This window comes from Orbicella faveolata, unplaced genomic scaffold, assembly GCF_042242905.1.
Source record: "Orbicella faveolata isolate gen_17 unplaced genomic scaffold, um_ofav_v1 contig_25, whole genome shotgun sequence".
NCBI lineage: Eukaryota > Metazoa > Cnidaria > Anthozoa > Scleractinia > Merulinidae > Orbicella > Orbicella faveolata.
In genome coordinates this window covers 9,412,604-9,424,225 of record NW_028301553.1, presented here as the reverse complement: position 1 = coordinate 9,424,225, position 11,622 = coordinate 9,412,604, and the positions used below count along the sequence as shown (strand labels likewise).

General features: G+C 36.1%; 1 protein-coding gene and 1 pseudogene across 1 annotated transcript; both read left to right on the top strand.

The window, feature by feature from the left end:
* The first annotated feature begins 283 nt into the window (after positions 1-283).
* Positions 284-3,577, top strand: LOC110044973 (melatonin receptor type 1B-like). Its single transcript, XM_020750557.2, has one exon. It carries the CDS (start codon positions 610-612, stop codon positions 1,510-1,512), a length of 903 nt encoding a protein of 300 aa, XP_020606216.2. The 5' UTR covers positions 284-609; the 3' UTR covers positions 1,513-3,577.
* A 4,026-nt stretch (positions 3,578-7,603) lies between these two features.
* On the top strand, positions 7,604-8,779 carry LOC149108852 (G protein-coupled receptor 83-like; annotated as a pseudogene).
* The last annotated feature ends 2,843 nt before the right edge of the window (positions 8,780-11,622 follow it).

Here is an 11,622-nt window from a genome sequence, read left to right as displayed (position 1 = left end):
ACTTATTGAAAAACTATATTTGGTACATTCAAATACAGTGGATCCTCGATTTAAAAGACCTCTAGATAACGAAGTCCTCGGCATAACGAACGCTTTTCCTGGCTCCAATGAGAGTAAAATATATAGAAAAGAACCCCGATACAACGGAACCTTGTTTTAGCGAACAAATTTTGCCAGTCCCTTGGCCCTTAGTTATAGATAGGAAAAATATTAGTGACGTCACCTATTGTTATAAATACGCCTACCAAAGAACTATTTGCTGGTAAAATACAGATTCCTTTTGTTTAACGTTTTGAACATTTAAATAACAAAAACAATGTTTGCTATTACTTACGAGCTTAACGTGGTCGATATCCCCTACAGCAACTGTTAAATCAATTCAGTTCATGAATTACATAGACTCTCATTTCACGGCAAACGAACACTACACTTTTGCCTTGCGATCGTAAACGGCGTCCGGGAAATTAAGAATTACTGTTGCAGCGAAGTGTAACAGGTTTAAACACTATTGCTGAAAGGCAGAAACACCGAGGCCTTGAGTTTCATCTAAACGACTTTTCAAGGAAACGTGTACGAGACAAATTGTTAGCTAAGTAAACACCAGACAACATGGCTCAGAACCTTGAAGATAGAAACACAGCGACTGTGGTTTCAGAAACTGCCATATTAGCGCTGGTGATGATTCTCTCACTCGTTGGAAATCTCCTGGTCTGCTTTGCTGTGTACAGAAACCCGAGGCTACGCTGTCCAAGTAATTACTACATCATCTCCTTGGCTTTGAGCGACATTCTACAAGCTCTGTGCACAATGCCACTATCTGTTGCTTTCTTAGCCACCGGTGGATGGCCGTTTGGGACTTCCCTGTGCTATTTGTCTGCCATTGTGAAGTATTCCCTGGCGAAAATCTCTATATACACTATGGTGCTCATGGCAATCAACAGATATTACAAAATAGTTAAGCCAGCAAAATACCAAACTACTTTCAAAAAGAGATTCATCATCATAACAGCATCGCTCGTGTGGGTTATTTTCATCACGTACGCCATTATCGCAGCATTTGTCATCGGTTCCGATGCCAACGACGACCAAAGTTTCGCTCTATGCCTTATACAATACAGTCAATCCGCTATCCGTATTTTGACTCTCCTCATGTGTTTGCCGTATTTTCCTATCATATTTTGTTACTGGAAAATTTACAGAGCTGTCCGGGTGCACAACGCAAATGTTTCATGGCAGAGTTCCAATGTGGAAGATGTCAAGGTTAGCAAAACGCTGTTTGCAACCGTTGTCGGCTTTGTCAGTCTTTGGATGCCAGCTAACTGCATCTATTTATACTCTGTATTATCCCCTGCTATCCCACGCGAGCTCGCGCTTTTCGCAACCATGCTAGTTTTCTCCACGAGTTGTGTCAACCCTTTCATTTATGGTTTCATGAATCGCGCATTCAAAAGAGAGTTCAAAATTCTAGTGACGAAGAAGACCCACTCGATAGAGGCGGAATCCAGTTCATAAAAGGAGGTCTTTGTTGTTAGTTCAAAAAATGTTCAGTCCTAAAAGATGAATTTAACATTTGTTAGTAGCTCCATCGCTTAAAACGGTAGGCCTATTTCAGATATGATACTTAAAGGAGCTTCGTCACGGTTTTCGCAATATGAAAAGTCTAGCCTAAATTTTTCAAGCTGGTCGTTTATAATCCGTGTTTATCTTCTCCATCCTCAACCATCCTTGTTCCATTTTGGTTTATTCTTTGGTGTTTTATTTTATCTTAGTGAACTACGATTGTCATGTTTCCTTCAATTTAAAGGTAATTTTGTATGTGGCCAAAATTTACTAAAAATGCTGTGACTAAGATCCCTTAATTGCAGAAATAGTTTGAACTTTTAATTTGATAATATTGCGTGTCAATATAATTCCCAGTGTTCGTTTTCACCAATACTTCAACGACAAAATATTCAGAAAATGGCTAAGCAGAAAGGTGAAGATAGACGCTTAATATACAGATTTTTCTTCTCATGTCAGGGAAAGCCTGAAAATTATGACTTTATGAACGCAGGAATGTTTACGTCTAGGTAATAAGATAATTGTACTATTTTTCGATGAAATTATGCCATTACCGACAACGGTTATAATCACCAAAACGTTTGCATTCTAACAAAATTGACCGACAACGAAACTTTCTTCTCTTTGTTCTTTTCTCGCTATTTTCCACCGGAATGAAGTCGAGTACTCAGACTTAAATATTTCTTAATATTTGTCGCGGTTTTTTTTTTTTTTTTTTTTTTTTTTTTAAATCTTATTCGTCGCTGCTATTCCTAACAAATATTAAAATGTTGTTAGAGTATGCTAATCTAATTGGAAGTCATGGGGCGTATTTCGACTTTTAGTTTTAAAAAATGACAATAACACATTGCTGCATGAACGAAATGAAGTAGATTAAGATCGTTTTCTGAAAGTTGATATAGACCTCGATATCACATTTACCAACATAGTGACAATTTCAATCCTGAATTATCGCGAAAATTATATGTAGATGAAGCTGATGTGCTCTATGCAGGTAGCTCCCGGCACTTTTTTAGGATCAGCTGCACCTTGAGATACAATATTCTTTTTCTCTGAAATTTGAATCCCTTCAAATACAAAGCATGAGGGACAACTGTTAAAAACAATTCATGGAGCAGTAATTTGAAATAAGCTAAATATAAAAGTATGCCCAATTACTTATTTCGAAGTATTGTTAATAGTACAAAACAATAATAAAAAGTTGCTTCAATCAAATTGATCTTTCCCATGACCAAAAACGTTACGGTAATAGAAGCTATATACAACATGTATATTTCGACATATACTTAATAGTACAAAGTAATGAAAATTGCTTCAAGCAAATTGATTTTTCCCTTAAAGCTATATGCAGCATACATGTAAGCCCATCAAACAACTCATGGAGGAGTAATTTGAAAATTAGCTAAATATATGTGTGCGCGATTTCTTATTTCGACATACTATTGATAGTACAAAACAATAAAAGTTGCTTCAAGCAAATTGATTTTTCCTATGAAGTTGTATACAGCATGCGTGCAAACCCGTGAAACAATTCATGGAGGAGTAATTTGAAAATTAGCTAAATATATGAGTGTGCTCGATTACTTATTTCGACATATTATTAATAGTACGAAGCAGTAAAAGTAGCTTCAAACAAATTGGTCCTACCAACAACCAAAATAGTCATAAAAATAGAAGTTGTAAATTAGTGCACGAAATAGTTGACATCTATCTTGCTCTAGATGTATTAGATATGAAACACAACTGTATATGATAGCTTCTTATAAAAAGAGTAATGTTCATGGAGGTTATCTCGAGATCTTTTGTGATACTTGTATGTAATATAAGGTAATGTAATGTAATTCTTTATTTATCGTGCCAACTCCGCTTAGCTCAACAACTACTTCGCAGGACGCCCGCTCTTAAAGTGACACAAATGAACATTAATTAATAAACAAAAGAAAATAAAAACTAGTTAAAATGTAATAAGTACAATAAAATTAAAATGATTATTTACAATAAAAGATCCAAAATATAACATTGTCAATAATATAAGTAAATACATAAATTGAGAATTAACCATATGAGGAAGTAGCAGATCCCATTAAAATAGTGCTCAATACACATATAGTGTAGAGCTGAGTATATGAGTAATAACGAAGAGGCAAGATTTGCTGTTACTCCGAGTTTCGTGCTTACGCACTCATCAGACAGTATTTAATGATAAGCATTCCTATCAACTAGATATATATACACGGTATTAAACAATAGGCTAATTGCTGGACTAGTTGCATTACAATAAGTGATAGTTATACTGGAAAACAATAGGTGTGAAGACAGAAATTACGGGGACGAGTATAAACTGCGTGGGTGCAGTACAATATAAAGAAAGTGTCAAGCGTTCTTCAAGTAGAATTTGTTCTCGTGCCGGCATTTAGAAATAAGTTCTGATCTTTTGTTTAGTAGATTGTCGTTGCTATGTTTGATAATCATTAGTTTTTCTGTGAGGCAGAGGTCGCATCGTTTGGAAATGTTGTTGTAGGGTCTTGCACGGCTAATAATTGACCATTTGATGTTGAAGTCTTGTTTTTTGTCGTGTAGTTGCCAGATGTATTTAGAAAGCTCGGTGCTGTTGATGTGTTTTCTGTGCTTAAATGTGGATTTGTGCTGCGAGAATCTCTGTTTGAATGTTCCTTCTGTCAGTCCAATGTAGTTCTTGGTTGTGTTGTTAGTTGTAACTTGTGCGTTGTAGATTACACTGGAAGTCAGGCATTTGTTGTCTAGCGGGCATTGGTCTTTTTTGCGGCAGTTGCATTGCTCTCCGGTGGTTGCGTTGGCGTTGTTGTCGGGCTTTACAGAGACGACGGACTTGCCATCTTCAAAAACATCTCTGGACCTCAAGCAGACCGTACAAGGAAGGACATAACAAGACGCTTCAAGACATATGGACTCAACATTACCATACAGACTAACATGAAAATTGTTAACTACCTGGACGTCACCTTCGATCTTACAAAAGGGACCTACTGCCCCTACAGAAAGCCTAACGACGAACCGCAGTACATCAACACAAAGTCTAACCACCCACCTAACATAATAAAGCAACTTCCAGCATCCATCAATCGCCGTATTTCCGCCAACTCATGCAACGAACACGAATTCAACAAGGCCAAACCAATCTACGAAACTGCTTTGAAAGCCAGCGGATACTCTGAAACACTAATTTACAACGAAGACAATCAACCAACACGCCCCCGACGCAACAGACAAAGAAACATTATATGGTACAACCCTCCATTTAGTAAAAACGTAAAGACAAACATCGGTAGAACATTCCTGAAGCTCATATCTAAGCACTTTCCGAACCAACATAAATACCACAGCCTCTTCAACAAAAACAACGTCAAAGTCAGCTACAGTTGCATGGACAACATGAAAACAGTAATCAACAAACACAACATGAAAATAACAAACGCCGACAACAACGCCAACGCAACCACCGGAGAGCAATGCAACTGCCGCAAAAAAGACCAATGCCCGCTAGACAACAAATGCCTGACTTCCAGTGTAATCTACAACGCACAAGTTACAACTAACAACACAACCAAGAACTACATTGGACTGACAGAAGGAACATTCAAACAGAGATTCTCGCAGCACAAATCCACATTTAAGCACAGAAAACACATCAACAGCACCGAGCTTTCTAAATACATCTGGCAACTACACGACAAAAAACAAGACTTCAACATCAAATGGTCAATTATTAGCCGTGCAAGACCCTACAACAACATTTCCAAACGATGCGACCTCTGCCTCACAGAAAAACTAATGATTATCAAACATAGCAACGACAATCTACTAAACAAAAGATCAGAACTTATTTCTAAATGCCGGCACGAGAACAAATTCTACTTGAAGAACGCTTGACACTTTCTTTATATTGTACTGCACCCACGCAGTTTATACTCGTCCCCGTAATTTCTGTCTTCACACCTATTGTTTTCCAGTATAACTATCACTTATTGTAATGCAACTAGTCCAGCAATTAGCCTATTGTTTAATACCGTGTATATATATCTAGTTGATAGGAATGCTTATCATTAAATACTGTCTGATGAGTGCGTAAGCACGAAACTCGGAGTAACAGCAAATCTTGCCTCTTCGTTATTACTCATAAATTGAGAATTAATAAACTTATAGTTTTGCCTTGATGTGGTATTGCCTTGATCTAGCACATTGTATCCAAACATTAGTACGACAGTGTTGCGCCTTGTAGTTCAACAGCCTAGGGCTGCGCATGTCAGGGTCCCTATCCTCAAGGTATTGCATTGGCTTCCGGTAAAGCAGCGAATTGCTTTTAAAGTTTTATTACTGACTTACAAGGCAATTAATAACTTAGCACCTTCCTATATAGGTCAACTTTTAGCCCACTATAATCCACTAAGGAGTTTAAGATCTGTTCGAAAGTATCTTTTGGAAGTTCCTAATGTACGTCCAAAAACTTACGGAGACAGAACCCTCTCAGTTGCCGGCCCCCAAACTAAGGAATGATCTGCCTCTTGACATTTACTTAAGTCTTTCGGTCGCCGTGTTTAAATCGCGTTTAAAAACTCATCTTTTCAGAATTGCTTTTAGATAATTATTTTTATCTGAAAGTTTATACTTAATTTAGTTTAAATTATTATATTTAGTTCTACTTTCATGACTGTAAAGCGATATAGAGCTTTGTATATACTCGCTATATACAATAAAGTTATTATACTCGCTATATAAATAAAGTTATTATTATTAATATTATTATTATTATTATTATTATTATTATTATATCACCAAACCCTCATCCAATAATCGTTTATACTTATCATTGGCCCCAGTGTAACTGAAAAATAACATATCGTAGATTTTGGGCATGATCAAAATGCCCTTAGGAGTTAGAACTATGAGCGAGTGTGATCAAAGTTATTGCTTTGATTGCATACTTTTCTTTTGGTGGATTGTTTCCTTATCTTTTGCTAAAGCTCTTTTTCATTAACTTTGTTCAAGAGGTACAACACGTTTTTAGTTCAAGTTTTGAGTCGAAATACAAGAAAAGTGTATGACAGACAATATACATTCATAGTTAACATAATACGACTTTGATCATTGCAAGTGTTCTCGATCCCGAGCTTCTGAGCAAAATGTTGAAATGCTTTTTTTTGTTTCGACAAGTGAACTTTATTCATTTGTTACTAAAGAAAAAGTTATTGATATATGTCATCTCCTAAATTAAAACTTGGTATAGAAACAAAGGAAGATAAGACAAACAAAATAAGGTAAACATGCAGCAATGAGCTTTTTCCATTCAGTAGTGAATGCTCGCAGAAATTACGGTATGTAAATGTAGGGGGTTGAAGGAAATACCCAGGGTAATAAGGTGCTAAATCAAAAAGCAAAAGGGAGCTGGGCAAATGACAAAGACGTTTCTCCAGCTATAAATAATATATGAAAATGTATATTTCTTGTAGCCTACATGTAGCCACCTTCCCGAGGACTGACGAACGCTACATTACTTGTAAAATGAACATGAACGCTACCAGTTTGTAAATATATCACGAACACCACAGAAATGGTTCCGTTTAACGTTCTCAGTAGTATTTGAATATAAATTTCAATTTCAATTTAAAGTTTTCTATTAATACTGATGTACTTAATTAAATTGAGGTTTTGCTAACTTATTGTTAAAGTTGTCATTAGTATTTATTATTTTTAAATTTAAATTTTTGATGTACTTGATTAAACTGAGTTTTGCTAACTTATTGTTAAGCTTTATTCAGACCACGCAAACATCTGCTTTTCAAGCACTTATATTAAGTTCTAGGCTTCATATTTAGACCTTGATTGAGCTGCCTTGCTATGTGTCGTTTCTTGTGGAAAGCAAGCTAGCTGTAACTCAATTTCAACATAGGCGTCGCCATTGGAAGGTTCAAACAAACAGGTTCAATACTCTAACAGCCAAGGGAAAGCTTAACAAGGTAAATTAGATACTCTTTTTGAAGTAAGGAAATTAAAAAAAATACTACTAATGGATCACGCAAACGAACGCTCTGAAAATTTGTGGCAAATACTGGATCAAGGACAAACGGCTACTGTGGTTTTGGAAACTGTTATAGTCTCCTTGGTAATGTTTCTTTCGCTTTTTGGAAATCTCCTTGTCTGCTTTGTTGTATACAGAAACCCCAGACTACGCCAGCCAAGCAAATACTACATCATCTCCTTGGCCCTAAGCAACCTTCTGCAAGGTTTGTTTACGATGCCGCTATCAGTTGGGATGCTTGCCACAGGTGACTGGCGATATGGGACTTCCGCATGTCATTTTATGGTCATTTCCATGTTATCCCTAGCGTCAAAATCTATCTTTACCATGACACTCATGGCATCGAACATATATTTCAAAATAGTGAAACCACCTAAGTATCGAAACACTTTTACAAAAAAGTTTATTGAACTCCATTCTCACAGTATTTGCTTTCGGCTTCAACCTCAGTCTTTATTCAGGTTTTGCCATTTGCAAGATAGAGCTTAAAGAGTTATTTTTCAATTCTGATCATTTTTTAGAATACGCCATTTTCTGTCATCATGTTCTGTTACTGGAAAATTTAAAAACTTGTTAAAATGCACAATGCCGATGTTACGTGGCAGAATTTGAATGCAGAAGAAGTCAACATCAGCAAAACTCTTTTCGCCACCGTTTTCGGTTTTGTTATCCTTTGGATTCCAGCTAATATCATATTGCTTCTTTCGTATTTAATGGTGGATAGTTTTAATTTCTCTTGTGTAATTTCACTCATAGGAACACTCCTAGTTTTTACATCAAGTTGCTTAAATCCCTTCATTTATGCTTTCATGAATCGTGCCTTAAGAAATGAGTTCAAGAAGTGCTTAATACTAAGAAAGCCACAATCAGTGGGCAGAGATTCCAATTAGTCACAAACTAAGATGCTTTCTGATCAACGGGTGGTTTGTTCGTTATAATTTAGCCATTTAATTTTTTGTTTATCCTGAGAATCGAGGTAATCTTTTTTTCACTCGCTCTTTGGTAGATGTTAATGTTATTAATGGGAAAAATGACACTGTGGAAACGAGCAAAAATAATCTATCTAAGTACAGATAAATTCAAGAAAATTACAATCATGATGGGTTAAAAAAATTCATTTCCAATTCCATGAACAGCCAAGACTAGAATAACAGAAAGCAATGAATTTTCACCATATCAATAAATAAATAAACAAATAAATAAATACATAAATAAATAACATAAAAAAGACTTCAGCCCAAGTCTTAAGCTCGAGAGTCAGCGTGATCGGTTTCCATCTATGCACTATATGAGTTTGGGAAGAAAGAATCCATCTTTAACATCTGTCAATGAATATTGTTTTCAGTGGAGTTCTATTGTAATAAAGCATCATACTGACTCTCCAGCATAATCAAATGTACTCTACCAACTCTTTTATCCATCAACTTCAGTGCAAAAATTATATTTTAATTATTCTCTTGTTTAATTTATTTTGTAGATCTTATGCTGCATGCATTTTCTTTAGTGGCTTTATTTTTAGATTATCACCGCGCTGTCTCTGTAAAGATAGTTGCTTGTAGCTTTTCGATTCATTCTTGAGCGAGTGAAGATAAATCCATAACATAGTGTTAGGGCTTTGGAATACAGCTGTACATGTCATTGCGTGCACTTGCTATCAAACAAACACGTTATAGTTTTACAACAGGGGGGTGGGGGGGGGGGTATTTATTACATGTAAACTTGCAAACTATTGCTTGTATTATGAGAAGTGCTGGATTTTCCTCAATTAATTTCTTTTGATTGACTGGAGGAGCAGAAAGAGCAAACTTACGTAGGAAAAATTATGCTACAAATTATTTAATCACATGCCTGGTTGTCTTCTTGGAAAACAGGTTTCGCCATACTGTTCCACTGAAAGCTTAGAAAGTACGTGATTTAATGATTAATTTTTTAAAAGAAATTTGGATAAGTATTTTTTTTGTGTGAAAGTTTAACCGTCCTAGTATTTATGGCAAACGAGGGTACGTCAGTGAAATTCGCGATGGTGGAGTTTTGAAAATGGTAAAATCATCTCAGTGTATTGGATTGGTTTAAGCGCAATGGTTTAATGCCTAATCCTGGAAAATTCCAATCAGTAACTCCAGGTGCTACTGATCACGACTTTAAATTTACAGTTAAAGGAATACAGATTAAGAACGAAAGAGGGCATTGACTTTTCAGGTATCAATATTAGAGAGTTTAAGCATGATGTTTACGGCAGACGATGAACGGCAAAGTTGACCTCTGATTTTTTATTCTTTTCTTCTGATCCTTAAATAAATCACACAAAAATAGAAAAATGTCTCCTACTATTCACTGCAAATACAAATATTTTCACTCTACTGTACAGGCAGCTGAAAACAGACGGCAAAAGTTTCATTTTAGCCGTTTGCCGTTTGCCGTAAACGTCGTGCTTAACCTCTCTATTGACTGAAGCATGTATCAACTGTTTGCATAAGGTGAATAAGCAGCTTCAAGTCATAAAAAAGGTTTAGGACCTAGAGTGTAGACAAACCAGACGGAAGCTCTAGATTAACAGTGTTTTCATACAGCCAGTGTTTCAACACTGCAGCCGGCTCCTATAACTTTAGAAGGTATGTAAAGCTAAAAGTGCTGGCAGTAAAAACCACCACGTTTCGCCCACTATCTTTTAAATATCAAGCACCTCACGTATGGAACGATCTTACTGGTGAGGTGTGCAGGGCGGACACGTTGACCATCTTTTTCAGCAGAAAGTGGAACAGTTTACCAGTTTTTAATTCTTGTAATATAAATTATGTATCTTTTTTGATATTTATTTATTTATTTATTTTATTTTTTCGGAGATACTAGCATCATTGTACCACTTTTCAATCCGAAGCGAAATAAAGTCTTTGCATGTATGTACCTAAAAGAAATGTGTGATACGAGCCACCTACCTCCATAAATACTTACAGCTGATGAGGCCAACAACTCTACCTATCTCTTCCTCCTCGCCTTCCTCGAGTTCCAAGAAAGCCCACTATGCCTAATAAGCGTTAAGTGCATTAGAATTGCTTCTTTTAATTTTTTGCCATTTATAAATATATTAACAAAATACCAATGCATACTAAAGCAAGGAAGCTCAAGGAAGCTATTGAAACTTATGTAAAGGAATAACTTAAAGATACCTAAGACTCAACAAAGGGATAAAAATGTTGTCATCAGCACACAAAATGATCATTCTTTAGGATAAAAAGTAGTTAATGCAAAGCTAAAGGCGTAAATGCGCAAGAGCTAAGGAAGACAAGAAAGGGAAAAAACGAAGCACAAACAAGCACACTAAGAGAAGTAACATATACTTACAACAGGAAAAATGACTTAAGTTTAGAGGTGAACGCAGCAATTCTAGAGGCATTTTGATTTTCAGTGCTGAGAGAATTAGGTAATTCCGTCAGTGAGACGCACAAAATTGTACATAGGACCCAACGTAATGTCAAGGTATTGTCTTATTACTTCATATTAACCTTTTCAAGTAAAATCGTCAAATTTTAGTTTAAGAAAGAAATCATTCTAGATGTAACATAAATGTTATATACAGTTGTGGACGTACTTCTTATAGTTGGGTTACTGCCTTTACTTGGGGGTATCTGGTCAAGAACTCTAGGTATGCCAATCGAATGAATAAACAATCATAAACAGACATGGGTTATTCAAAATCTCGTATAGTAGACAAGCCATTAGAAAATACGCTGCTCAAGTATAGTATTAAGAAATATTAAGTTAAATTCTCAAGATGTAACTATTAAAGGTGTAACAGTGAGATAATCCCTTGTCTGAGCATTGTTCGTTGTGATCCGTTTGGTACGATCCCCTCTTTTACGTCGTTTGTCACTGTTTGACCGTCAGAGTGTTTACAGTGTTCCTGATATTTAACAATTCTTCCAAGAGCGCGTTGGATATATGATGGTAAATAGCCAACGAGGCGGGTAGCGCCGAGTTGGCTATAATCATCCTATATCCAACAAGCA